The sequence below is a fragment of the Podarcis liolepis genome (assembly GCF_965112155.1).
Source record: "Podarcis liolepis genome assembly, chromosome: 12".
NCBI classification, from domain to species: domain Eukaryota; kingdom Metazoa; phylum Chordata; class Lepidosauria; order Squamata; family Lacertidae; genus Podarcis; species Podarcis liolepis.
Genome location: NC_139563.1, coordinates 18,082,706 through 18,107,969, shown reverse-complemented (window position 1 = coordinate 18,107,969; position 25,264 = coordinate 18,082,706). Strand labels below are relative to the sequence as shown.

Below are 25,264 nucleotides of genomic sequence, written 5' to 3'. Positions count from 1 at the left end.
AAAAACACACACTTCTTCATCTCAGGAAGGAGGTTTCAGGGCTTAGAGACCACAGTCTGGTTTCTAAATAATACAATGTTCACAAGTACTTTTGCTTGGCTAGAATGTGTTTGGAAACTGTAATACTTCCTCTTGTTCTCTGGATAGAGAATAGAGAGATGTCATGGGCAGAAAACTCTGAATAGTGTGGCTTACTGTACAAAGCAAAGGTTTACATTAGTTAGCCCACTCCATTTTTGCTTGCCTCCCACTGGTATGTGGCCCCTGGAAGGTTGCCAAGGAGGGAATAAGGCTCTCAGGCTGGAAAAAGTTTCCCCATTCCAGTTACAGTCTCAAAATAAGGATCCAATAATTCCCAGTTGTTGGTTGTTGTTGTTTTTTTAAAAAAATCCTTCGCAAATGGGGAAAAAATTAAACGTATTATTGGCATTTTTTGCGTCACACTATGGAGAAAATAATGATTTTAATCAGGCAAATGTAGTCTGATCAGAAAACACTGTTGGAATTCAAAGTGTGTGATTTGTACATCACAATGAAAACAATATTGTATTTCAACTACTATTTCCACTGACCACTAGAGGTCAGGCACTGTCTGTGGCACTCATCCAAATAATGTAGTATACAGTAGAAACACTCATGAACATGTAAAGGTGTGTTCCTATTGTTAATAAATCAATATTCCAGTCTTAAATGCAAGGTCTGTCTTGATCTTATGTGCCTCCTAGCAGCAACCTTTGCACGGAAGTCTAGCCTACTACTGTGCCTTACAGCTGCTTCCTCGCATTAACACATTTGGTGCAGTATAGTAATTTTTGACTCTGGATTCAATGATCTTATAAAGCCCTCCACACAGAAACCTATGTGATGATTCTGGGGTAGGTCATCTGGGCATTTGGGGCTTGGCTTCACCAATATGCAGATGACAAAGGATGCTCACTATTGTTTGCTGGCTGAGAGAATGGTTGCTCCTTGAAAGCACTGAAGTGTTGGATAATGGCAGAGGAAGTTGATGGACTATATGGAATTGGCGGAAATGACTGGCAAGATCCAAGACCAGGGAGAAGAGTCGGGGGAAGAAGATTGGAAAAAGTTTAAAGACTATTTATAGAAATATTGTAAAATTCATGAATGTTAGAAGAATGTTGGAATGAAGTTATATGGCGTTAGTAGAAATGTTATAAGGAATTAAGTATAAATAGATTAATAGAAAATTAAAGGAAAAAATAAGGCAAGAATGAGTTAAGATAATTATAGGATAGAAAACAGAGGAAGGTGGAAAGGAATTGCTGAAACAATAAATAGAAGTGGAATACAAAAAGGGAGGTGTGAGGAGGTCGTTGGAAATAAGTGAATGAAAGATAAGATATTGAAAATGTTTGAGGTGTTTCTAAATTGTTTTTGTTTGTTTTTGTTTTGTTTTGTATGTAGTGTTTTTGTATTGTATTTGTATTGTTCTTTTTTTTTTGTAGTGTTGTGTTGAAATTGTTTGAAAAGTAATAAATATCATTATTTTTTTTTTAAAGGATGCTCACTATTGTCCCCTTGTCATTCTAGAAAAAAGCGACAAATAGGGTGCCGCAGGATTCTGTCCTGCTCCCATTGCTGTTCAACATCTTTATAAACAACTTGGGCAGAAATATTAAGGGGATGCTCATCTAATTTGCAGATCACACCAAACACGGGAGAAGCAGCCAATGCCGCTGAAGACACAAACGAGATTCAAGATGAACTGGGCCCAGTATTAGAGAACTGGGTCCAAACTAATAAAATGAATTCTAATAGGGACAAATGTCAGGTTCTACCCTTAGGCAGGGAAAACCAGCTGCACAAATATAAGATGGGGAACATCAGGCTTGCCAGAAGTACATGTGAAAAGAATCTAGGGATCGTAGTTGACCAACCGTTTAACATTAGTCAACAGTGAGATGTAGCAGCAAAAAAAAAGTCAGTGCTATTGTAGGCTGCATCAACAGTAGTATCCTGATTAAAGGAAGTACGGTAATAGTCCCACTGTATTCTGTCTTGGTCAGACAACACCTGGAGTACTGTGTCCAGTTCTGGGCACCTGCACCACAATTGAAGAAGGATATTGGCAAACTGGAATGTGTGCAGAGGAAGGCAACCAAGATTATCAAGCCTTATGAGGAATTGTTGAGGGAACTGAGTATGTTTAGTCTGGAAAAGATGAGACTGAGAGGAGATAAGATAGCCATGGTCAAATATTTAAAGGGCTGTCATGTGTAGGGTGGAACAAACTTGTTTTCTCCTGCTCCGATGGCTAGGAGCCAAACCAATGGATTCAAGTTACAAGAAAGGAGATTCCGATTAAATATCAGGAAGATCTTTCTGGCAGTAAGATCTGTTCAAGAGTGGAACAGACTCCCACAAGAGGTGATGGACTCTCCTTCCTTGGAGGTTTTTAAGCTGAGGTTGGATATGATCTAGTTGAGATTCCAATTTGCAGAGGGCTGGACCAGATGACACTTGGGGCCCTTCTAACTCTGCAATTCTATGATTTTATGACACCTAGTTCTATCTCTCTATTCCATCTGAGTAAGGTGAAACTGTACAGGTACTGAATCACTGCGCCAAGGCAGTAATGAGAAAGATGGAAGCACTGATGGTAGTTGGTTCCCACAACTGGGTGCAACCAGGAGCTGTTTCACTAGTGGTACTCTTGGATTCCAAACTCTCACTTTAAGTTTGAGTGGCATAAGTAGCTAGCAGTGCCTATGCCCAGCTCTGGTCTGTCAGCTCAAGTTTTTTCCTGGACCAGGACAGCCTAACCACAGTTATCCATGCTACAGTACACTCATGAATGAATTATTCCAAAGCACTCTATGAGATTATGCTAAAAGATTATGTACAAACTGCAGTGGACATGGAATCCCTTGACAAGTCTGCAGTATGGTATATCCAGGTGGAATTCAATAACACCAGTTCTGTTCACTGTGGGAGTCATAAATCAGCTTCATAAAAAAAATAGGTATGTATTAGGGTTATCTGTAAGTATATCGACATATTTAATTTTATATGTTTTACATGCAACAAACCCCATTTCCATGCTACAATAATATCGCAAGGCACCTGTGTAATGGCTACCTGTATCTCCTCACCTATCTTTGCTTTTCTTCTGCTAAGAGTAACTCCCCACAATTTATGCTTCCCGAGATGTTTATAGCATGTATTTATTTTCCTTAAAGTTCTCACCAATGCCTGTGCCTAAGGGAGAAAAGCAGGATAAGAACAGGTAAAAGAAAACTGGTCCCTCCGGAACAGGTGGGGGACACTTTTTTTCTGTTTGTTCAGCTCCACACAACTTAACACAATGTATTTGAATTCCTAGGAGCCATTCTGCCCATAGTACTCACAAACTTTCTTTGCAAAGTTTAAGGTCACTGTGACACAAACACACCTGGGCACACACCTCTGCCAAACATTAAGCTTTTTAAATTCTTTAATCATTTCACAAAACACAAGTGTAAATTAGAACCTGCCAGCCCTAGCAGCAAAGCCAAACCAGAAAGTGCCCCTAAAGGTACTTCTGATTGTGACTGTTTTGAACTTCTGTTCGATTGGGACTAGAAGTAATTAGCAGAGGAAACAGCCAGACTCAGAATAATTGGATTTCAAAACAGCCAAGGATCTAGTTCAGAGCAATGATCATCCACAAGAGTGCTCTTAAAAAGCAGATAAAAGCTCACATCTCACCCTCTCACAGAGTCCTCAGAAAACAAACAAGGCTGCTCTAGCTCAGCCTTCGCCTAACTGGTATCCCCACATGTTGTTGGACCCCCATCATCCCTGACAGCCACGTGGGCTGTGGGTGCTGAGAGTTGTAACCCAACAAGATCTGGGGACTCAATATTAAGGAAAGTTACACTAAATGGGGAAAAGACAAATCATGCAAAACATGAAAAGGGCAAGCAGGACAACCAGTCGGGAGGGGGGGCTGAGGCATAGAACTGCACCTAGTAGATGAAAATTAAGATCTGTATTAACATCATGTGATTAGGAACTATGTAAAATGAACTTGTACCAACCTGCCTGTCTTTCCCTTGTCTTTTACAGGTTTCCAAGGTAGCAGACTTAAAGCGGAGAGATTTGGTCTGCCTCTTAACTTTCACCGAATCCCTTCGGCAATCAAAAGAAAATGACTTCGATTTCTTTTTCATTTTCATTCTTGGTTTGTCTTCCATTTAAATCCACAAATGCCAGCGCCAAATCCAGGCCTTCGATCCCCCAAGCTGCAGCGCACAGACAGCAACTTCCAGACACTTCCAACTTTCCAGGTGAGTTGAATGCCTTCAGTCTTACAGGAAAGCAAGCGACCTGGCCCAACAGGTGCCACTCGGAAAGCATCTGTCATGTGTTCAAATGGTGACACCTTCTCTTCTAAGAGTTGCTGTCACTGGGAAGCGAGAGCAGATTTTTCATACCAAAAGCAGTATGCAATGCTGATGTAAAGCCGCAGCGCTTATCCATCTGAAGCATACCAAAGGTGAAGGAAAGGTAACTTAATGCAAACCAAAAGGGTGTGGAAGTAGTGTCAGCACCTACAGGGTGGAGGTGAAGCAGCTCAACTGGGGTTCCAAGCCATCTTCCGAACTCCTCCCTTGCACAGACTCATTGCACAAGCTGTATTGTATCAACTGGGTTGAGTTTCCAGAGACAAACCGACCATTAGAACTTTCACTGAAGCCACATTTCAAATGTGCTCCCACCCTCACACACACAGGCCAAAGATGCTGAGCATTTTCATCCTTTGCCCGCCTGCTTTCAGTTTCTCAGAAATTAAGAGCTGCCAGTTTTAACATCTTGGAAATGTTTATTTTAAAAGGTTTGCGCCCCCATCTTTCCAGCATTGTAGTCCTCAAGGCAGCTTACAAATGCAATTGAGAACAATATAAAACACTAAGAAGAGCAAATCAAGCATAAACAGCCTAAAGACATGTGAACCAGCAACAGCAGATCAGCTTAATGGAGGGTGATGGCTTGGGTGAACAGGACAGACTTCTCCAGGTGTCTGAACAGATAATGAGCAGTGACTGTGCCAACAGAAGGAGTACAGTGATTGGAGTATCAGTCCAGAAAAGGTCTGTTCCTTGTACCAGCACTCACCTAACATCTAGGGAACTGTCATATCCACTTTAGCCACCTGGCTAAAGATACTAGGTTGAAACAGAGGCCCTCTTTCTTCCTAAAATGTGTAAATATAATAATATAGTTCTATATTATAATAAAATATATAAAAAAGAAGTTTCATTTGGAAAAGAAAATGAGAAATTAAGTTGACCCTATTTTTCATCACTCACTCCCATGCAACTGATCATTGTGATCCCGCCGCCATCCGAAGGCATTCATTCCATAAGACGCACAGACATTTCCCCTTACTTTTTAGGAGGAAAAAAGGATGTCTTATGGAGCGAAAAATACGGTATTTATTTTTTAACAACAAAACCAATTGTAACTAAGAATGTGGCTTAGCAAGGGTTACACAACTGATCTAGCAGTGCCAAAAGTGCCAGTATTGCTTCCATCATGTGCTTGATAGCCTAAGCAAAACACTAACAACAGCAGCTCATGGCCTGCAGGGTATGTACAATTTTGGCAGCATCAGGCTGAGACAACAACAGGCCCACAACAAAGTTGCAACATGCCCACCCATAAAATATATGTTAATTAAATTTCGATTTGCATATAATCCCTTAACACATATTTTGTCTTAAAATTAAATATATCATTTGGATTGGCCCTCCAGGATGTGGTATGTTTCTGAGCCTGAGACACCTCCAGTTTGCTTAGCCTCTCATTTATACAGTAGCTTATGACTCATATGAGCAGTAGCTTATGAATTATGTGCCAGAAAGTTACCAGCAACATATTAATGACACAGACTGTGTTAGTGGGAAGCCATTGTAAGCAAATTCAGACTGGAGCTACCAGATTTTTAAAAATAGACGGCATGCAATTCAACAAGATCTAAAGTAGTAAAGCAGCATGCAATGGCTGGGATCCAGAAACTCAAATGGAGCTCTGTACATTCAAAATAATTTCAGCTTTCTCTTCTACAAGCAAGAGGATGCTCTGCATATAAAATTGGAAGCACCAAGCATTCATGAAGCACTTTGCTTCTCAGTAGAGATTAAAAAAAAACACTTGGGGCTTCAGGATTACACCAAGGCAGACAAGTTAACTGAAAATAATGACAGGAATATCGGCCATCGTTTCCATTGTCCTGTATTTTTAATTATGTAATTACATTATGATGCTTGATTGTTATGTGTGAGTGTTACAAATGCATTTTTCTAGAAAAAAAGCACAGTAAACGATTATGCCCATTTTGTACTGGGGCAGCCCAGCTTGGGACTAGCCCCACTCAGTGCAGGCATGAGGCCCCCAAAAGGATAGCTACAATGAAATGCAGCCCTCAGCCCTGTTTTAATCCACTGTGGAATGTCATGGCTTTCACGGGCATGATCACCCTTCAGTGCTCACAACATCAACTGATGACTTGCATGTATAAAAGAGCCACCATCAGAGACAAAGCTTTCGTGGCACTATACAAAAATGTGCAAAGGAGAAAGTTCAGACCTTCCATGTACTGAGTAATGAGATATCAAGTATGCATGACTGAGCCCAAACTCTTGCATTTATGAGCATATGGTACATAAACTTGGAATGATGCTTAGGCTCATAGCTGACATTTCTTCGCTAAGATATTATAAGAATGCATCAAATCTGCAAAGCATGGATGCAGGGAACGTATGCATGAAAAAAGAAATTGAAGGCATAGGAAGCTACCTTATCATGAGTCAGATCTGTTGGTCCATCTAGCTCAGTATCAGCGAATGGCAGCAGCTCTGCAGGGTTCTCTCCCAACCTAAGCTGCAGCTGCCAGGGATTCAACCTATGACCTTCTGCATGCAGGGAGGATACTTTGACACTGAGCTACAGCTCTTTCCTAAGAGCCACATTGCCCTTTCATACAGCTATGTATGAGATAGTATACTTATCAGAAAACTGAAATTGGCTGCAGAGCCCTTCCAGGTATCCCTCTGTGGAATGTGTAAGAAACTCTTTAGACATATTCATAGGAAGAGCTGATTCAGCCCATGACCCAACCTGTTCTTCTGCTGAAGGCAAATAATAATAATAATGTTATAGTAAGAATTTATTATTTATACCCCGCCCATCTGGCTGGGTTTCCCACTCAAAAGTGCCATCAATTACACACATGGTCCAATGACTGTAAACAAGAATACCGGCACATAAGGCTTTCCTAATAGGAGAACTAGCCTTGCCTTAAACAGAACATGGTCTGTGCTGAGTTAAGAGATCTTTCCCCTGTGTGTGTTTGTGCAATCCATTCCACATAAAACAAGTGAAAACAATTTATAGGCAATGTGGTTTTAGCAAAGGACCACCTTAACCAAAACAAGGGGGGGGGTCAAAGCTTCGTAGTATAAATCTCACTGTTTCTAGGAGACACATGTGAGGAGTTATAGTAAACCCTCCAAATGTCAAGAGATAAAAGGGCTATGATTTGTTATACACACTCACAGCTTTAAAGTATAACTGAATTCTTCTCTCTTTACAAGATAAGGATTAATGGCAGAGTCACTGAATGAATGGAAAAGAGGAGTCAGCGTTCAGGGTGTGCTAATGCTAACATGGCCTAGATTTGTAAATTCGCCTGAATTGCCACAGAAGATCATTGCTCAACTATAAAATGCTGTGACTGACTACAAAAGTGTTGCATATCGAAATCGTACACTGTCCTTCCGGTTTAAGGTATGGGCTACCAGTTAATCCACACCTACATTACAGTCTGCTTCAACAAGCAGGAAGCTCAGTCCTAAGAAACACATGCTAACATTACTGTTAAACCCCTCTGTAACATTATCCAATAGTTCGTCATTAGCAGTGGTGGCGGTAAAGCAACTATGTTGGCAGCCTGGTTACCATTTTGCATATCCTCCTAAATTCCACCATTGTTCTAGGCCAGATTTAGATAAAAGTGGCTTCTCTGTCTACAGGGAACATGACTTTCTTTTTCAGTAAGGGGTGAGAAATATATATATATATATATATATATATATATATATTCAAAAAGTGTGTTCTGAGAAATGTAAGTTGCCTCTAATTTTTTCCTTGTCTTTTGCACCTCTCGCCTTTGTTTTGTTCTATTATGTAGGGAAGAACCATAGCTCAGAAGTCAGAGTGTGTGTTTTGCATGGAAAAGGTCCCAGGTTCAATCCCTAGCATTTCCTGGCAGGGCTAAGAATGTTCCCTGCCTGAAACCCTGGAGAGGCGCTGCTAGTCAGTATAGCCAATGTTGAGATGGATGGACCAATGGTCCGACTCGGTATGGGGCAGGTACCTATGTTCCTACATGTTTACTTAGTAATAAATCCTACTGAGTTAAGTAGGAGTCATTTTTAGGAAACTGTATTTATAGCCTCATTTATTTATCCAACTTATGCAACGATCATGATGCAGACTTATATTCTGCAACGTATAGCAAGCATGGGATCCCACTGCCATGTTAAAACCTGTCCTAGGAACATTTCTAGGAATATAAGGCTCTAATGAGCCACATGGCCAGCAACAGCAGAAGGTCTAGAATTGCCGTGATCTTAAGAAGCGTGAGACAGTCATCCAACGTGGGGGAAAACCCAAACAGGCAGAGAAGTATTTCCTAGTATTCCTTGGGGGCACTTTTAACTGAGGGTGGCAGAAACCACAACACATTTTTGTGTGCGGTTTTGCTTTTGAATCAGGAGAACTCTTGCCAAAATGCTGGCAGCCTGCATGCAACATCTGCTTTGCAGACCAACTATAATAAACTGCTTCTGATTTCTCCTTTACCCTGGTAAACAGGATAATATGGAGATATCTGCTGTTCTCAACAGCCTCTCAAGTGAAAGCAAAATGTCCCTAAGATCATTTGTTTTAAATAAATGTATAACCTTATAGAAACTGCACAAATGTCAGACTTGATCACCTCAGATGTTTGTTTAGTGCCATCGGAAATTACAATTGCTGCTCTTATCATCATCATCATCATCATCATCTACTTTTTCAAGCCATAGCCTTCTTCAGATATTCTTCTTCCAAGTTAAGTAAACAAGCAAGTCAGGCAAAGGGATTGATTGCACTAGGTCTACCCCCCATCATTATTCCCATCACCCTTCATGAGTTTAAAGGCAAACTTCTGAAGTACAAGCCATGATGGTTCTGCACCACTTTCACTATCAGAGGCATTTTGCCTTTGCATACCAGTTGCTGGGAATCTCCAGTGGGAAGAGTGCTGCTGCACTCCATTCTGGCAGCATAGGGATCTGATTGGCTACTGTGAAAACAGGATGCTCAGCTAGATGGGTCTCTAGTCAGATCCAGCAGGGCTCTTCTTCTGTTTTTATGATCTCAAGCAGGGGGTCATCTGTACTCAGAGGTTCCCCATGTGTTTCAGAATCCCAATTTTCTCAAATTCATGGAGTGTGATATAGGATGGAGCTAGTGCATAGTCAATCCCATTGCTCCCCTCTGCGTGTTTTTCTAAATCAGACTAACACACCTGAAGAGGCTCACGTACTATGCAAAAAGGAACTTGTGAAGATACGTTCAGTTCCCTTTGAACAGAATTCCTCCAGCATCAAAAATTTCACAACCTTTGAAATACCTAATAATAACAACAATGTTTTCTACCTTGTATTCAGGTTATACTGCAAGAGGACAAACAGAAAAATGATCAAAAACCTACATTTCCTAAGATACTGAACCAGTTCACATGCAACGCTAAACCATAATGTAGCATTACATGCAGCAAGCCCCAGACTCACATGCTTCCTCCCTTCTCTGCTAGTGTGTCCATAAGACAGGAGAAGTCTGGGCCCCTTTTGGATGAACCATACTTTAGAGTCGTGTCCAACCCCTAGTATGCTTACAGAAAACAAGCCAGGTTCATAACATATGGTTTAAACTTGTTTCTACTAACCATAGTTAAAACCAACCACAGTTTGTCTGAATTCAGATGTCACAAGCTGTGCTTAGTCTAAAACGTGAGTGAGAGCTTCCAGACACTTCATGGCTATACTGGGGGCCAGGGGAGTTGTGTAACCCTAGGATCGATGCAGCTCATTCTCACAAACCTAGTGTTCTGTGCAAATGCTATCATTCCTCAATTCATCCTTTTAAACTGACTCCAACACAGCTTCAAATGCCACTTTAAATAAAACAGCTGTTTTACCATTGTATTTTGCAGATCTCTTTTCTAACATAGTTAATGAATGGCACACATATTATTTCTAAAATGCCTATTGTTTCACCAAATAATTATTTCTAAAATGCTGGTTGTTTCACCAAACAATTGCACCAAGTCAAAAGCCTAATGAGTCAAAGCCATACATTATTCAAGATGGCAGTGCCTACAGTGGCACTAACAGCCTTATTGACTAGAGTGGGGTAGCTAACATTGTACTCTCTATATGTTTTTTGTGTCCTAGAATTCCCAACACCTCTTATCATTGGCCACATTGCCTGGGGCTGATGGGAGTTGTTGTTAAAATGTCTGAAGAGTGCCATGTTGGCTATCTGAGATGAAAGCATAATATGACAGAAAACTGTGCATCCCATGTGCTGTAAGATGTGAATGCAGTCACACTATGTAATGATATAGAGATATATCCTGTATATTGTGTACGTGTGAGGGGTAAAGGTAAAGGTACCCCTGACCATTAGGTCCAGTCGCGGACGACTCTGGGGTTGCGCGCTCATCTCGCTCTATAGGCTGAGGGAGCCGGCGTTTGTTCGCAGACAGCTTCCGGGTCATGTGGTGAACCAGAGCAGCGCACGGAAATGTCGCTTACCTTCCCATCAGAGCGGTACCTATTTATCTACTTGCACTTTGATGTTCTTTTGAACTGCTAGGCGGGCAGGAGCTGGGACCAAGAAACGGGAGCTCACCCCGTCGCAAGGAAGGAATGCGTGCAGGAGCACCTTTACATTAATGGCAAATCTAGGCCTCGGAGGTGTTCCATCCCCAGCAGAAGGTCACCTGCTATTCTATATCTGAATCATTCATTAGACATTCCAGGGATGGATGGGAATAATGCAAACATAGGAAGTTGCCTTATACAGAAGCAGACGCCACTGGTCCATATAGCTCAGTATGCTCTACGCACTGATGAGCAACAGTTCTCTAGGACTGCAGGCAGGATTTCCAGCCCTACCTGGAGATGCCAGGGATTAAACCTAGGACCTTCTGCACACAACACAGAAACCACTGAGCTATGACCCCTCTCCCTATAGAAGGACATTCAAAGAAGGCCTCTGCTGAGTTTCTAGCCTAATTTGATCACACAGGGCTCACGGGGTTTAGTTTAATTCTGGAGCCCACAAACACATGAAATAATAAATATGGATGCCTCTGAGCATGTACAAAGGACCTCTCCCTCACTACTAAGTAGCTGGGCAATGCTGGTGGAAGAACACGAGCAATGCTCACAATGTTGCTACAAAGTGTATTTCAAACAGCAATTGCCACTGCAGCAGATTGGATCATGAAAGCTTCTGCTCTCCCGGTCATCAACACATATGGCATGACTGTACTGTGTTTTAGAAGCAATTCAGACTTACAATGAGGAGCTTTAGAAACAAATGGCACACGCTACATACGGCATTATGAATCAGATTCCTAATAGAGGCTACAGGGGGAAAGAGGTCAGCTTTCTTTTGCTCACCTCAATCACTTGCTGCTGATTGAGTTCAGCAGGACTTACATCTGTGTAAATAGAAGTCTGAGAGGGTCAAGGAAAATTAAAAAAAAGAATCAGGCCACCAATATGTAAAATACTCTAGCCTCATCTCCAGCTGCTTTACTGTACTTCCTTCAATCGTCTCTCCCCCACACCCCACATCCCACTCACAGCGCTTCAGCTGCTTAAACCCTGCATTTTCTACAGCCAGGCAAATAACAGCCAGACATTAATTAAAGGGATAAAGAACCCTTGCAGAGCTTTAAAATGGGGTTCTGCACATAAAGCAATTTGTTATCTCGCTGGAAATTTCAGCAGCAATTTGATCACTTAACATGGCTCTGTGCAATGAATGTTTTATGAACTCCAGTTCAGCACTGATCTACTAAAATGAACTTCTCGTCCCCACCACCTACAGTTCTCAAAACAAAAGCACACAACAAAATTCCTTGGGCTCCCTTTCTCAAGTCTTTGCAGAGGATGTGCCTGATCAACACTAAGAAGATAGCACCCTAATCTGTTTTGCAAAACAGGAGGACGAGGCAGGACAAACAACCTCACAAATCAAGGGCAGCAAGGCTGACGTACTGATGTGGAAATCTGGTCTAGACACCTCAGCTTTCTTACCCCCTCATCGCCTCGCTTTGCATCTCGGCACTCCCGAGCGCATAAATAAGAGATGAAGAGTTATAAGGGAGCAAAAATGCTGACTGAATATTAAGGGATGGGAAGCCAAGCGAAGGAATTTATGCTTCTCCACTGGAAAACAGGTGACTGCAAACACAGTTGACATCATTCCTATATTCATAAGCAAAAGGTGAGGGTATGAATAGCTGACAGCCTTTAGCAACAGTAGCACAACAGACCACAAAGGGAGCTGTTACACCGATAAATGGGGAACATGTTTATTCTCCATTATAATGCTTTGAAGTGTTCAAAGTGCTTCACATACATTATCTGGTTATAATTCTTATAACAACCCTGTAAAGTAGATGAGAACTATTATTCCCATATTACAGAGATTGTGGAGGGGAATATAAAGCTGAGAGAGGGTGAAGTCACATTTGCTTGTAACAGACTTTCTGGTTTATTGTGCTTTATTAAGAGTGACTGGTGTGCTTGTGCATGACACCCAATCACCCATCACAATAAGCCAGAAAGTCTGGTTATCATCATGTTCAAATTTGGCTAAGTTCTGAACAGTAGGCTATTTAAGATTTGAACTCCTTGACCCGAAGCACAAACTCCTAGCCCCTATGATGTACCAGCTCATTAAAAAAATCCATTTTAAAATTATTACCAGAGTCTTCTTTCAAGCATCAGAGAGGTAAAGGTTTATCAGGGTGAGGGGAGAGGGAGTGGTAACAAATAGCATAATAATTGCTGAAATAATTGCACATTATGGCAGGGAGGGACACACTCTGCCGTCAGTACCAGCCGCATACCAGCAGAATAATTCCTAAACAGGCCAGTACAAATCTGATATGGCTTTGCACTGATTTATGTTTACGCCAGCAGGAGAAAGCACACCATCTCCCTACTCTGCATATCCATATCTATTCAAATCATCACACTCGCAGAGAAGGTAGAGAAAGGCTTGCTGCCTCACATTGCACAAGCACCTTCAAAGTCTTTCAGCATGTGCCAAATCAGGGAAGGTACGTTTTTACATTATGTCACATCTCCTCATAGCTGCGCAGCCACCCAATGGACCTCTTGAGTCACTTCAACAGAAAATGGCAGCTGAGCAAGCCCAACTAAATGCTTTGCAATTCGGAGATGTACTCAATGTTAGTCATATGTAGGGCCCAGACGCTGCTGAAATTAAGAGACATAACTTAGATCCATTGCTTTCGACGTGTCTTCATTGAGTAGAATTCAGTCGGCTAGAACCCTCCATCTATAATGGAGATTTTCCATCAAATTATAAAGGATTTTTTTTTTAATGGCATTAATAAGCTACCCGCAAACCCTCTGTTAAGGCAGCAAACTGTACAGGCGAGTCACCTATTTCAGTTTAGAATATCAGAAGTTTCACATTTAAAGTTCTTTAATAATTTGTCAATTTGCCACAGAATGTCACATCTTGCCCTCAGATACCATCCCGGGGACGGGGACGGGGGGGACCTGCCTGACATCTTCCAGAATGAAGGCTGAAGTCACATCCACACCATATGTTTAAAGAACATGGCTTCCCCAAAGAATCATCATTATTGTAGTTTTCACCTCACTGTGCTACTATTCCCAGTACCCTTAAAAAAACTAAAGTGCTCTCCCATCTATTATCTAACAATTTAGTTCCTCCCTCCTAGATCTTTGTTTAACATTGATAGCAATATTGGCCCCTAGAATGCTGTATTGCTTTTTGCATGAAAACATGCACCACTTTTTCCAGAGTTTGAGAAGCTTTTTCTTTTTCCTTTCTTAGGAAAGCACTTCTACTTTTTAAAGGAAGTGCTCTTGCCTATTACGGCTTCCCTGATTGTGCTAGTCAACCACAAGGCCATCTTCTTGGCCTGACTTCCTCATCTGCGGTATACATTTTACCCGAGCTTCCTGTGTTATCGTGGTTTTGAATAAACTCCAAGAGACTCTTGAAGTGATGCTGAGTACAATTCTTGTACACAGTTTTCAAGCTCATTTATTCAGAGTTATAACCTTTCTTTTAAGATTTATTTCACCATTACATACAAACCACTCATAGGAACTCAAGAAGCTGCCTTATGCTGAATCGGGTCATTGGGCCCATCAAGCTCAGTATTGCCTACACATTGACAGGAAGTGGCTCTCAAGGGTTTCAATTGACTAATTGTAGATACTACAGATTGAACCTGGGTCTTCCTACATGCATTGCAGGTGCTCTACCAATTAGTTAAAGCCCCTTCACCATGTCAGCACAACGTCTAAGATGCCTGTGCAAGCTACTTCGCCACAGATTTTTGGGGGAGAGGGGGAATTTTGTTCAACCACATTCTTAACTTACTCTTTCATAGTTATTCTTTTTACAGTTCAAACATGCATGTAGCAATAGAAACACTAATTTTAAACACTGTTGAAAGAATAACATTGTTTTAAAACACACACCAACCCTTTAGGAAAATGTAACTCTTCTGTATCTCTCTACAACAGAAAGAGACAACTATTAGGAAATGTTTGCACTGTACAAAGATCAACTACGTTTTGCCTGATCTGGAAACGCAAAAGCAAATCTGAATTCAATGAGCAACTGATCGTCAAGGAGTCTGACCTTCCAGAAAGGCCCTCAAAAGGTTATGCTAGTGTGGATATGACATAAAACCAATATAAAAACATTTCTAGAGTTTAGTGCCATAAAACTTTCTGCAGCTCATGGAAGAATAGCCGAGGGCTTATGATGGCACAAGGGCTAGAGAAAATCCAATACCTCACAACCAGGTCCTAAACTATCAGGTGGAATTCACTTCTAGACATACTGAAGTTCATGGACATGACTTAAGTTCATTTATTTCATTGGGTCTACTCTGAGTAGAACTTAGTTCAACACAAGAACCTGTGACCAGCTTACAAAATGTTATAAGGAAATGAAAATTTGGCTTTGTTCATACAAAGACAGACTGGAGGTTATAGTGATTTGTTCCTTACTAGAATGAATGCATAGCCCATCTTTTTCCAAAGGAAGGTTCAAGATTATGCTAGGCATATGTGGATCTCTCTCCTTTCTAATCTGCTTTAGCTTTCTCATAGATCTTAGTGGGCTGTCATTATCAACTCCACCACCATATACTGAAAACAACTGCAGCAAAATAACAGGACCAGATATCATCATCATCAAAATGTTTATTCGGCTTTACGCCCATCATAAACCACAACACACAAAACAAATCAAATAAAACAGCGGTCTCGTACAAGCCACAAGTAATATAACACAATTCACAGCTCACAAGGACAAATATTGGCAATTCAAAAGAAAAATTTAAGATTAAGATTAAAAATTTAGGCACAACGCTAAAATCAATATCTGATGTCATTATCGAAAATTCTTATAACTATCAATAATCAGCTAACATTCCATTCCGTCTCTTGTACGAGAGGACGGCTGTTAGGAATTTAGCAACCTGTAGGGTAATATAAGGATCCACATCTTGAAGAACCCAGGCAAGCTGTAGGTCTACTGGTTTGTCAGCCATAGGCTGGATTATGGAGTTTAGTATACTAGCACGAGCTGAACTGTACATAGGGCAAATAAACATAACATGATGTAGAGATTCAGATGTTTTCATTTCACAAGCACACATTGAAGGGACTTGGCCCTTAGTGAATCTATGTCTCAGCACGTTTGTTGGAAAAACATTGAACCTAGCTCTAATGAAGGCATATCGGTGAGATGCGTCCGTAAGCGATGTTAAGTAGGACGGAGCACGGTAGATAGGGGTTATGCCGAGATTTAACGGCGAGCAGGCTCCACCACCAGCTAAGAAAATTTGGTATAGCTCCGCATCATCCAGCCTTTGATTTATACACCTTTTTGCCACGTTTAGATCCAGTTCGAGCAATTCAGTGGGTGAGATCTCATAGGACAGCAATTTGGCATGGATTTTTCCTGACCACAAATTTGTGAAGTCATCCCGCCACATGCATTGAATGAGATAGTGGTTCGGGAGTTTATGCCATAGGGATATCCAATAAATCAAACTCTCCTCCATAAAACTAACTCCACTGAGGGGATCTTCATTTCTAAGCGAATAGCCGCATTACTTACGCATGTTGGTAGTTTTAAAAGTCGGCGTAAGAATTGGCTTTGAAGCGACTCTAAAGGTGAGAGGTTTGCAAAAGCAGCCCATAAAGGTGCAGCATAGGCCATTGTGGCCATCACTTTGATGCTATACACTTTCAAAGCCGCAGGGATGAATAAGGCCCCCTCAGAGTAGTAAAAAACGGAGGAGGGAGTGTGATAGGGCTTTTGTCTTGTTTTGAAGATATTCAACGTGCACTTTCCACCCTAAATTATATTGAAAATAAATTCCTAAATATTTAAATTTATGTACTTGGACCAGATATCAGGAGCTGTGACCAGAGACCTCTGCGCCTTCTCCAGCTTACTCTATTCACCAGAAGACAACCGAAAACCATTCTGAGCCGATCATAAGGAGAATCGAAAGGCATTCTGAGTTGAACATAAAGACAGCAAGAAACCATTCTGAGCTAAGCATTCCCCTTTATGGGGGTGGGGAAACAAGGAGCCCCTGCACATTTAAGACTGCAACTTGTATGTGCAGTAGCCTTTAAACAGATCCTCAAAAGCACATGTTCAAATACCCCGCCTGAGAGCGTGCCAGGCCAGAGGACACAATACCAAGTTGACTGAGCTATAAATAGAGAAGGTTTAACAATGTACAATGAAAGCCATTCACGACAAGGGGAAAGAATGGCTAAGCATCAAAAGCCAGCTATACTCCAAGTGGGTGTAGAAAGGTATGTCGTTGGCAAACACTATGGGCAGAAGCATTTGGCAGAAACAAGCAAGGAGACTCAAATGACCAATTCAAGGCAATCCAGCAGTTCTACAACCACTGTGAGTGATTACAACGTCCCCATGAATACAGTGCCAACAACTTGAGAGACTGTCATCACAAGAAAGGAAAGAGAACTTGGGAGAATGAGGAGTGGGGGCGGGGGGAGATCATCTTCAGTTGTCAGACAGGTATCTCACCTGTTGACACAGAAACAATAGCATTTACTATTGTAATATAGTAATGAGGTTGCCTGTTTAATGGAGCAGTCAGGAGCTGTGAGCCATAAACTGTTGACATAAAAACACCCACGCGCAGTGTCAGTATTAAAAGTTGTCCTAGAAGAACAAAGCCTCAAATATGCTCAAGCCTTTGGGATACCATGAGCAATGACAAGTTACCTTTAAAAATGTAAAAGCCACACAGTAAAATGGGGGTGGGGGGGAGAGAAGTTACATACATTCATGTCATCTTAAGAGAGTTCTGCCTGTACAATTTTTTCAGAAGACACACACCCCCGCCACCTTTTTGGAAGTTTAATTCACTTCATTACAGAAAGGACTGACAAATGGAGGCCTCACAGCCAAATCTACCCACTAGAGTGTGTCATCTGACTTCTCACTTCCCCTCCCAATGGCTGTCTTGGAGTCAAGAGAGGTGTGTGGAGGGAGTGGCTGGCTGTATCAATGAGACTTGCTTTCAGTCCACTTTGAGGTATGAGAAAGGGCCTCCACCTTTTTCTAGTAAAACCAGATACTGACCAGGGCCACATTCCTGTTAAAGGAGGAGATACATTCCACAGGGTCTTTAGGACTGTTATGCCTTTAAAAAGATCTTAACACACAACACTCTCATGTTTCAACTAAGTATACTTTCTTGCTTAATTTAATTCTTGCCTTCAAATTATTTGAGTGCACTACGGTGACAATACTGGAAATTTTTGTTTGTCTCCCACAGTCTATCCCAGCTTGGGGTGGATGGGGGTGGATGGCAACTCCCATTCCTGAACACTGACCATGCTGTCTGGAGACTATGAGGTTTGTGGTCATAACACCATCTGATGACCCAAGGCTCACTCTGATTTGCAATTAGAACTAGCACTGGCATAAATATGTGAAATGATTTCTTTCATATCCCAAAATTATTTGTTTCAAACCTTGCAAGATGCCCTTTCTATCCCATCTTTCCTTTTGTACTCTAGCTATACAGTGAATACCATGAGTGAAAGCTTCTGGGTGCTTCTATAAAACAATCTTCCAAGCATTTATACTCACTCTGTCTTTATCGTCAGCGACGTCACAGAGAATGTCATCACGGTCAAGGATTCCCCCATCACCATGTTCCAGACGATGCACCTGTATCCAGTAGTTTGGATCCTGCAAGCCAAAAAAAGCATAATAAACAAGAAATTATTCCACGGTTGGTAACTCCACAACTACGGCCTGTTTGAAAGTGTCCCCTCCTCACACACTCAAAATCTCTCTGCCAATGAAAAACCAAATGTCAACTTGCCCTCTATGTATTCAGACTATTGGTTCATCTAAATCAGCACCATATTAATTAATTAGTTAGTTAGTTAGTTAGTTTGCTTCTGTTTGGCCCAAAGTGGAATAACAAAAGAATGATACAGGAAGTGCAATGAATATAACAAGGCAATATGAAATAGCAAAATCGTCAAATACTTCACATTTGTGACCTTCATTAATGCTCTCAACACAAATACAACTCCTCATCAATCCATCTCTCACTTGGAAGCCAGGTTAACTCACAGCTACCCACCTTGGCTGCTCCAATCTCTCACCCAGGAGTGAAGCCATCCACAACAATCACTGGTGGGGGTGTGCCCTCACCCTCATTGCACCCCACAAATAGCCTTGTTCTCTGGAAATGAGCCACAGCTAAGTCCCTATGGTTCATGAGCAGGACTAGCTGGTCCAATCCTCTGACTCCAGCAGGTCACTGTTCCACAGGTGCAGCATAAAAGCTTCATTGGATGTCCATGAATTCTAGTGTTATGGGGGGTGGGACTTTTCACTATCCACCTTCTCCATGCCATGCAAGATTTTATCATGCCACCTCTTACTCACTTTTTCTCTAAACTAAAAAGTCTGCAACACTGCAGCCTTTCTTCACCGCAACTCCATCCCCTTGATCATTTTGGTTGACGTTTTCTGAACCATTTCTAACAACAATACCCACCAACCAACTGGATGGTGGGAACGAGCACAAAGGAATCTCCCCTTACACAAATTACTCTCTTATAGTCACATATAAACACTCATTTTGGAGTGCAGCCAAGGACAGGGAGTTTGAAGTCAATGCAGACTGACAGGCAGCTATCAGAAGAGGTTAAAATGGAGGTTAAAATGAAAGGTCTTAGCTGCTGGACTAAGTCAGAAAAAGAACCTTACATAGGAGACACATTTCTCAACCAACCAAGCAAGTTAGAACATGACTGGAGAAACAGCAAAGAGACAGAAGATTCAGTAATCTCTTCTAGACAAGAGATGACCAGAGCATGGACAAGGAATGTAGAGTAGACAGAGACCCAAGTCTTCACTCTGGTTTGCAGTTCATTTATTACAAGTGTGCTTTGTTTACCCTAGATGAATCAGATTGCAAACTCTGTCATGGAGAGAGCAGGTGGTACTGAGCCAAGGGCATTGTTAGACTATAGCAAATAAGCAACTAAAACATTCTTAAACGGTTAATCACAAACCTGTTGTGCTTGGAGCCAATATTAGGACATGCCCTGCACAGCTTTCCACTGATCTGCATCAGGGATAGGCAGAATTTGTTTTGGTTTAAGACAGAAGAAGCTTTTGAACTCATTCGGTCAACTAAGGTTCCAGGAGGCCTAATCTTGAAGCATATGAATCCAGGAATGTTCCTATATAGCTGCAATGGGAGGGGTATAATTAATCTTCAGCTTTCATGGCAACAGTTTTCGTACAAGCTGTGTGCCAACTATCCATTTGTTTGCTAGTTTTATCTTGCTTGACAGTCAAATTGCAACCGTGACAGTTAAGCTACAAACTCTCCTGGTATGTATGGTAGTATGTTAAGTTGGAAAGAAGTTCCATTCATTTCCAGGGGAATAATAATAATAATAATAATAATAATAATAATAATAATAATAATAATAATAATAATTTATTTATACCCCACACATCTGGCTGGGGTTCCCCAGCCACTCTGGGCAGCTTCCAACAAAACATTAAAATACAGTAATGCATCAAACATTAAAAGCTTCCCTAAACAGGGCTGCCTTCAGATGTCTTCTAAAAGTCTGGGAGTTGTTTTTCTCTTTGACATCTGGTGGGAGGGCGTTCCACAGAGTGGGTGCCACTACCAAGAAGGCTCTCTGCCTGGTTCCCTGTAACTTGGCTTCTCGCAGTGAGGGAACCGCCAGAAGGCCCTCAGAGCTGGACCTCAGTGTCTGGGTAGAATGATGGGGGTGAAAACGCTCCTTCAGGTATACTGGACCGAGGCCGTTTAGGGCTTTAAAGGTCAGCACCAAGACTTTGAATTGTGCTCGGAAATGTACTGGGAGCCAATGTAGGTCTTTCAAGACCGGTGTCATGTGGTCTCGGCTGCCACTCCCAGTCACCAGTCTAGCTGCCACATTCTGGATTAGTTGTAGTTTCTGGGTCACCTTCAAAGGAAGCCCCACACAGAGAGCATTGCAGTAGTCCAAGCAAGACAGCATGCACCACTCTGGCGAGGCAGTCCACAGGCAGATAGGGTCTTAGCCTGTGTACCAGATGGAGCTGATAAACAAATGCCCTGGACACAGAACTGACCTGTGCCTCCATGGACAGCTGCGAGTCCAAAATGACTCCCAGGCTGCGCACCTGGCCCTTCAGGGACACAGGTAGCCCATCCAGGGCCAGGGAATCCTCCACACTTGCCCGCCTCCTGCCCCCCCCCAAAACAGTACTTCTATCTTGTCAGGATTCAACCTCAATCTTAATTCCTATTAAGATTGGTTGAAGATTGCTGCTTGAAAGCTATTAGAATAATTCATTCCATGTTCAAAAGTTTCCGAACATGTTGTCACAGTCACAACCTTTTGTTTGTAACTCTTCAATTCCCTGCTTCCCAATGATACATAGGAACAAAGGAAGCCATCCTATACTGAGTCAGACTATCGGTCCAAACTGTCAACATTGACTGGCAGCACTGTTCCAGAATTTCAGGCAGGAGATATTTCGGCCTTATATGCAGATATCTGGGGTTGATCTTGGGACCTTTTGTATGATGTAAAGCATGTGCAAGTTGGATGCTTAATTTGCATGCCATGGATCACCATTTCCCATGGTTCTATTCCCTCCTCTGCCCTTTCAGGTCACTGAAATTTAACAGTGATAACTTATGCATGTAATGTCAGTCAAGCACAGCATTCTGCAAAAGTGGGAAGTCACCAGGTCCCCTGAGGTGGATAAATGGGTAGTAGAACTCTTAGTTCTTATAGATCATCAACAAATAGGCAATATATAAAATGCGGGCTAGAAGTTACATTTCAAAATATCTAGCAGAATCTATACAGAACCTATGCAGCAGACTAAAACAGTTTCCTGCCTCGTTGGCATTATTCTGTTCCACACCACTCTGAAGAGTCAATGCACACACTTCTAAAATATGGGAAGCTAACCTTTGTTCTTAAGCATACACCAACCAGGAGTGTGAATGATGACAACCAGATGTTTGAAAATATAATTGTACAGGTACACCTGTTAAAAACTGCATTCTTATTAAGTGTACATTTGGTGGCAACCCCAAGCTCTACACAATAAATGAAATGTAGAGTTAACCAGGGTTTAAAGGAACTGTTGAAAGGAAGTGTGAAAACTGCTGGAGGAAAATATATCCCAAATAATTATTGGGTCAATTATGCTGCTGCCAGCATGGCACAGAAAAAAAATATTGACAAGGCTCCTCTTTAATGGAAGTCACTAAAGTTTCCTGTATTTTCTCCTTCCTTTCTTTTTTCATCAAAATCTACATACTGGGTGTTTTCATGTTCTTGCCCTGCCCATTGCTTTGCTGCTACACTCCCTCTGCTGTTTGAAAACAACATCCTGCAAGCTACTACTCAAGCTACGTGGTACTAAGTGCATACTTTCCCCACCCAATCACATCACTGTTGGCAGCACAACTAGCAGAGGGAGGGAGGACACACTTTGATTTCATGCTCAGAAAGAAAACCCATTAGAAAGCAAAACTATCTTATTTTAATCTCATTAGCCAAGACATGGTTGTGCTGCTCCTTCATAGTTCATACATTGCACAAAAGTTTATATTTATAGAAGCTTTGCTAATTCCACCTACGGGCAGGAAGGTTTTGAACAAAAACAGCACTATGTGTGCATGTGGTTTATGAAGATATATAGCACAATTAGTTGACATCTTGATAGTGGTGCATGAAATAAAAATAACCAGTCAACATAAGGATTTGCAAATATAATTTTATCATATACATTTGTTTTAAAACTGGTGTGTGTGTGTGTGTGTGTGTGAGAGAGAGAGAGAGAGAGAGAGAGAGAGAGAGAGAGAGAGGAGTGCATGTGTCTATACTTCAACATTTGATTTTATCGGTTTTTTAAAAATGAATACATCATATTGTTTTATGTAAATTGCTAATCTTTGTTGATTAAGCAGTATATAAATCTTGTTAAATAAAACTTAGATGACTTCTAGACTCTTATCTAACTACCAAATGACAACCTCATTTTTAGTATCCACAAAGTATCCATGACATGTTTTTGTTGAACAAAAAGTCTAGCCGCGCCGAGATTGAAAGTTTTATTGTGGCATAAACTGTTTCATGGACTACAGTCCACTTCTAGTTGAGAAAACTCATGGCTAGAAAAACACTGCCTATTTTTAGTCACAAGGATTGAGAGGTGGAGATGTCACGCAGTGGCACAAGAACTACTCAGTGTGCAGAAGTTCCATATTTGAAGGTCTCTGGAAACTGAATTTGCCTTTTGATTGACCCTAACAGTGCATTTGCTGTTGGTTCTCCATCCAATTTGAGAAAGTGCCATAACTCCTGCAAATATAATGTCCCATGTTGAATTCCCGTCATCTCCAGGTAGAACTGGGAGAGAATCCTGCCTGAAATCTTGGGAGAGTCACTGTCAGTTAGCATAGACAGTACTAAGCTAGGTGGACCAGTGGCTTGGACACAATGTAAGTCAGCTTCCTCTATTTCTAACTCTGGCTCCAGTACAGTAAGGCTGAGATGCACACGACAGCTTCCTCCATGCCCAGCTGCCTATGGTGACAATGGAGCTGATATTAAAAGATTACTAGCAAACACAACTTTTTCTGCAACATCAGTTCCTGCTTTACCCCATTACACAGCAATCAAATATTAGGAAAATCAGAAAGAAAAGCAAAACAGGAATCTCCAGTTGGGTGAACTTCAAACTTGGGAGTGACATGCAAAAAGTGATTATTATTCTGTTTTACAATATACCTCAACTGCTACAAGAAAGTCCTAAATACTCCATAAGCATAATGAAAATACTAGCAAAGAAACAGAGGTGAGGACCACAACAAGGTAGTATTTGCACTTTCAGCAAGGCATTCAGTTATTTGTTGATATCTACTAGAGAACCTGCATAGTTTTGCAGTATTGTCTTGCACCAGCACACTTGTAGATATGAACAAGTAGTGTTGGCTGGAAGGTTAAACCAGGTGCCATGACAGAGGTACACCAATTCCCCTTTCCCTGGACATGGCCACTGATCAGAGGATGAAAATGCAGAATCCTCAAATCACAAACCACAATTATCCTTCTGGAAAACAGGTAGTGATGCTGACTAACAGCATGTTATTGCCTGCTGGAAGATCTTCCATATGCCACCCTCCAGATGTTGTAGACTACAGCTTCCTTCATCCCTTCATGCAGGCTGGGGCTTGGGGGGAAGTGTAGTCCAACAATGTTTGGAAAGTACCAGGCTGGGAAAGAGTGAAGTACTGTGTGGACAGCACTTTGAACCTAACACTTGATTCTTATCAGTGCAACACTTGAAGCCTATCTTCAAAAGAAGCCATACATTTATATGTGTGGTTATTAAAACCTGCATTGCTCTCGAATGCCTTGCGAATTTGTAACAGGCATTGTTGCCTTCATGAAAGAATCTTAGAAAAGGAGACAGACTCTCTTTCTATTTCACAACCACAACCATAAAAAAATCCCTACATGCCATTCTCCAGCAGCTAGAGGCAAGCCTCTTGCGACTCTTCCTGTTCAGCAAAGGTATTACATAAAACAGTAGGTCAGCAAGACTAGACAAGGCAAGGAACACCCTAAACTAGTTTGACAACAGCTTCTATTACTGTAGGATCTTGTAAGCAGGTATGAAAATAATATCAATTCTCTTGCATTCAACAGCTGTCTAGTGATGAAAAATGTTCTTATTTTCTCTTTCAAAGCAATAGCCTTATTCTTCCACCAAATCCTGCAATTGCCAGTGATTTTCAAACTTTCATTCATACTTAAGAACAACATTGTAAGGTATAAATATATCTACAATGCAGCTGGGTAAATCAGCTCGGGCACTGTATTCTGCTCTGGTCAGACCTCACCTGGAGTACTGTGTCCAGTTCTGGGCACCACAGTTCAAGAAGGACACTGACAAACTGGAACGTGTCCAGAGGAGGGCAACCAAAATGGTCAAAGGCCTGGAAACGATGCCTTATGAGGAACGGCTAAGGGAGCTGGGCATGTTTAGCCTGGAGAAGAGGAGGTTAAGGGGTGATATGATAGCCATGTTCAAATATATAAAAGGATATCACATAGAGGAGGGAGAAAGGTTGTTTTCTGCTGCTCCAGAGAAGCGGACACAGAACAATGGATCCAAACTACAAGAAAGAAGATTCCACCTAAACATTAGGAAGAACTTCCTGACAGTAAGAGCTGTTCGACAGTGGAATTTGCTGCCAAGGAGTGTGGTGGAGTCTCCTTCTTTGGAGGTCTTTAATCAGAGGCTTGACAACCATATG

At 41.5% G+C, this 25,264-nt stretch overlaps 1 protein-coding gene across 6 annotated transcripts in view; it reads right to left on the bottom strand.

The window, feature by feature from the left end:
• PARD3 (par-3 family cell polarity regulator) overlaps nt 1-25,264 on the bottom strand; it is a 567,261-nt gene that overhangs the window by 443,056 nt on the left and 98,941 nt on the right. For all 6 annotated transcript variants that reach the window (XM_083466611.1, XM_083466612.1, XM_083466608.1 and 3 more), the window contains one exon: nt 18,523-18,624. Coding sequence is in view for 4 of the 6 variants with exons in the window: in XM_083466608.1 (XP_083322734.1) it covers nt 18,523-18,624 (102 nt within the window). In the remaining 2 variants the exon portion in view is untranslated. The remainder of the gene's footprint in view (nt 1-18,522; nt 18,625-25,264) is intronic.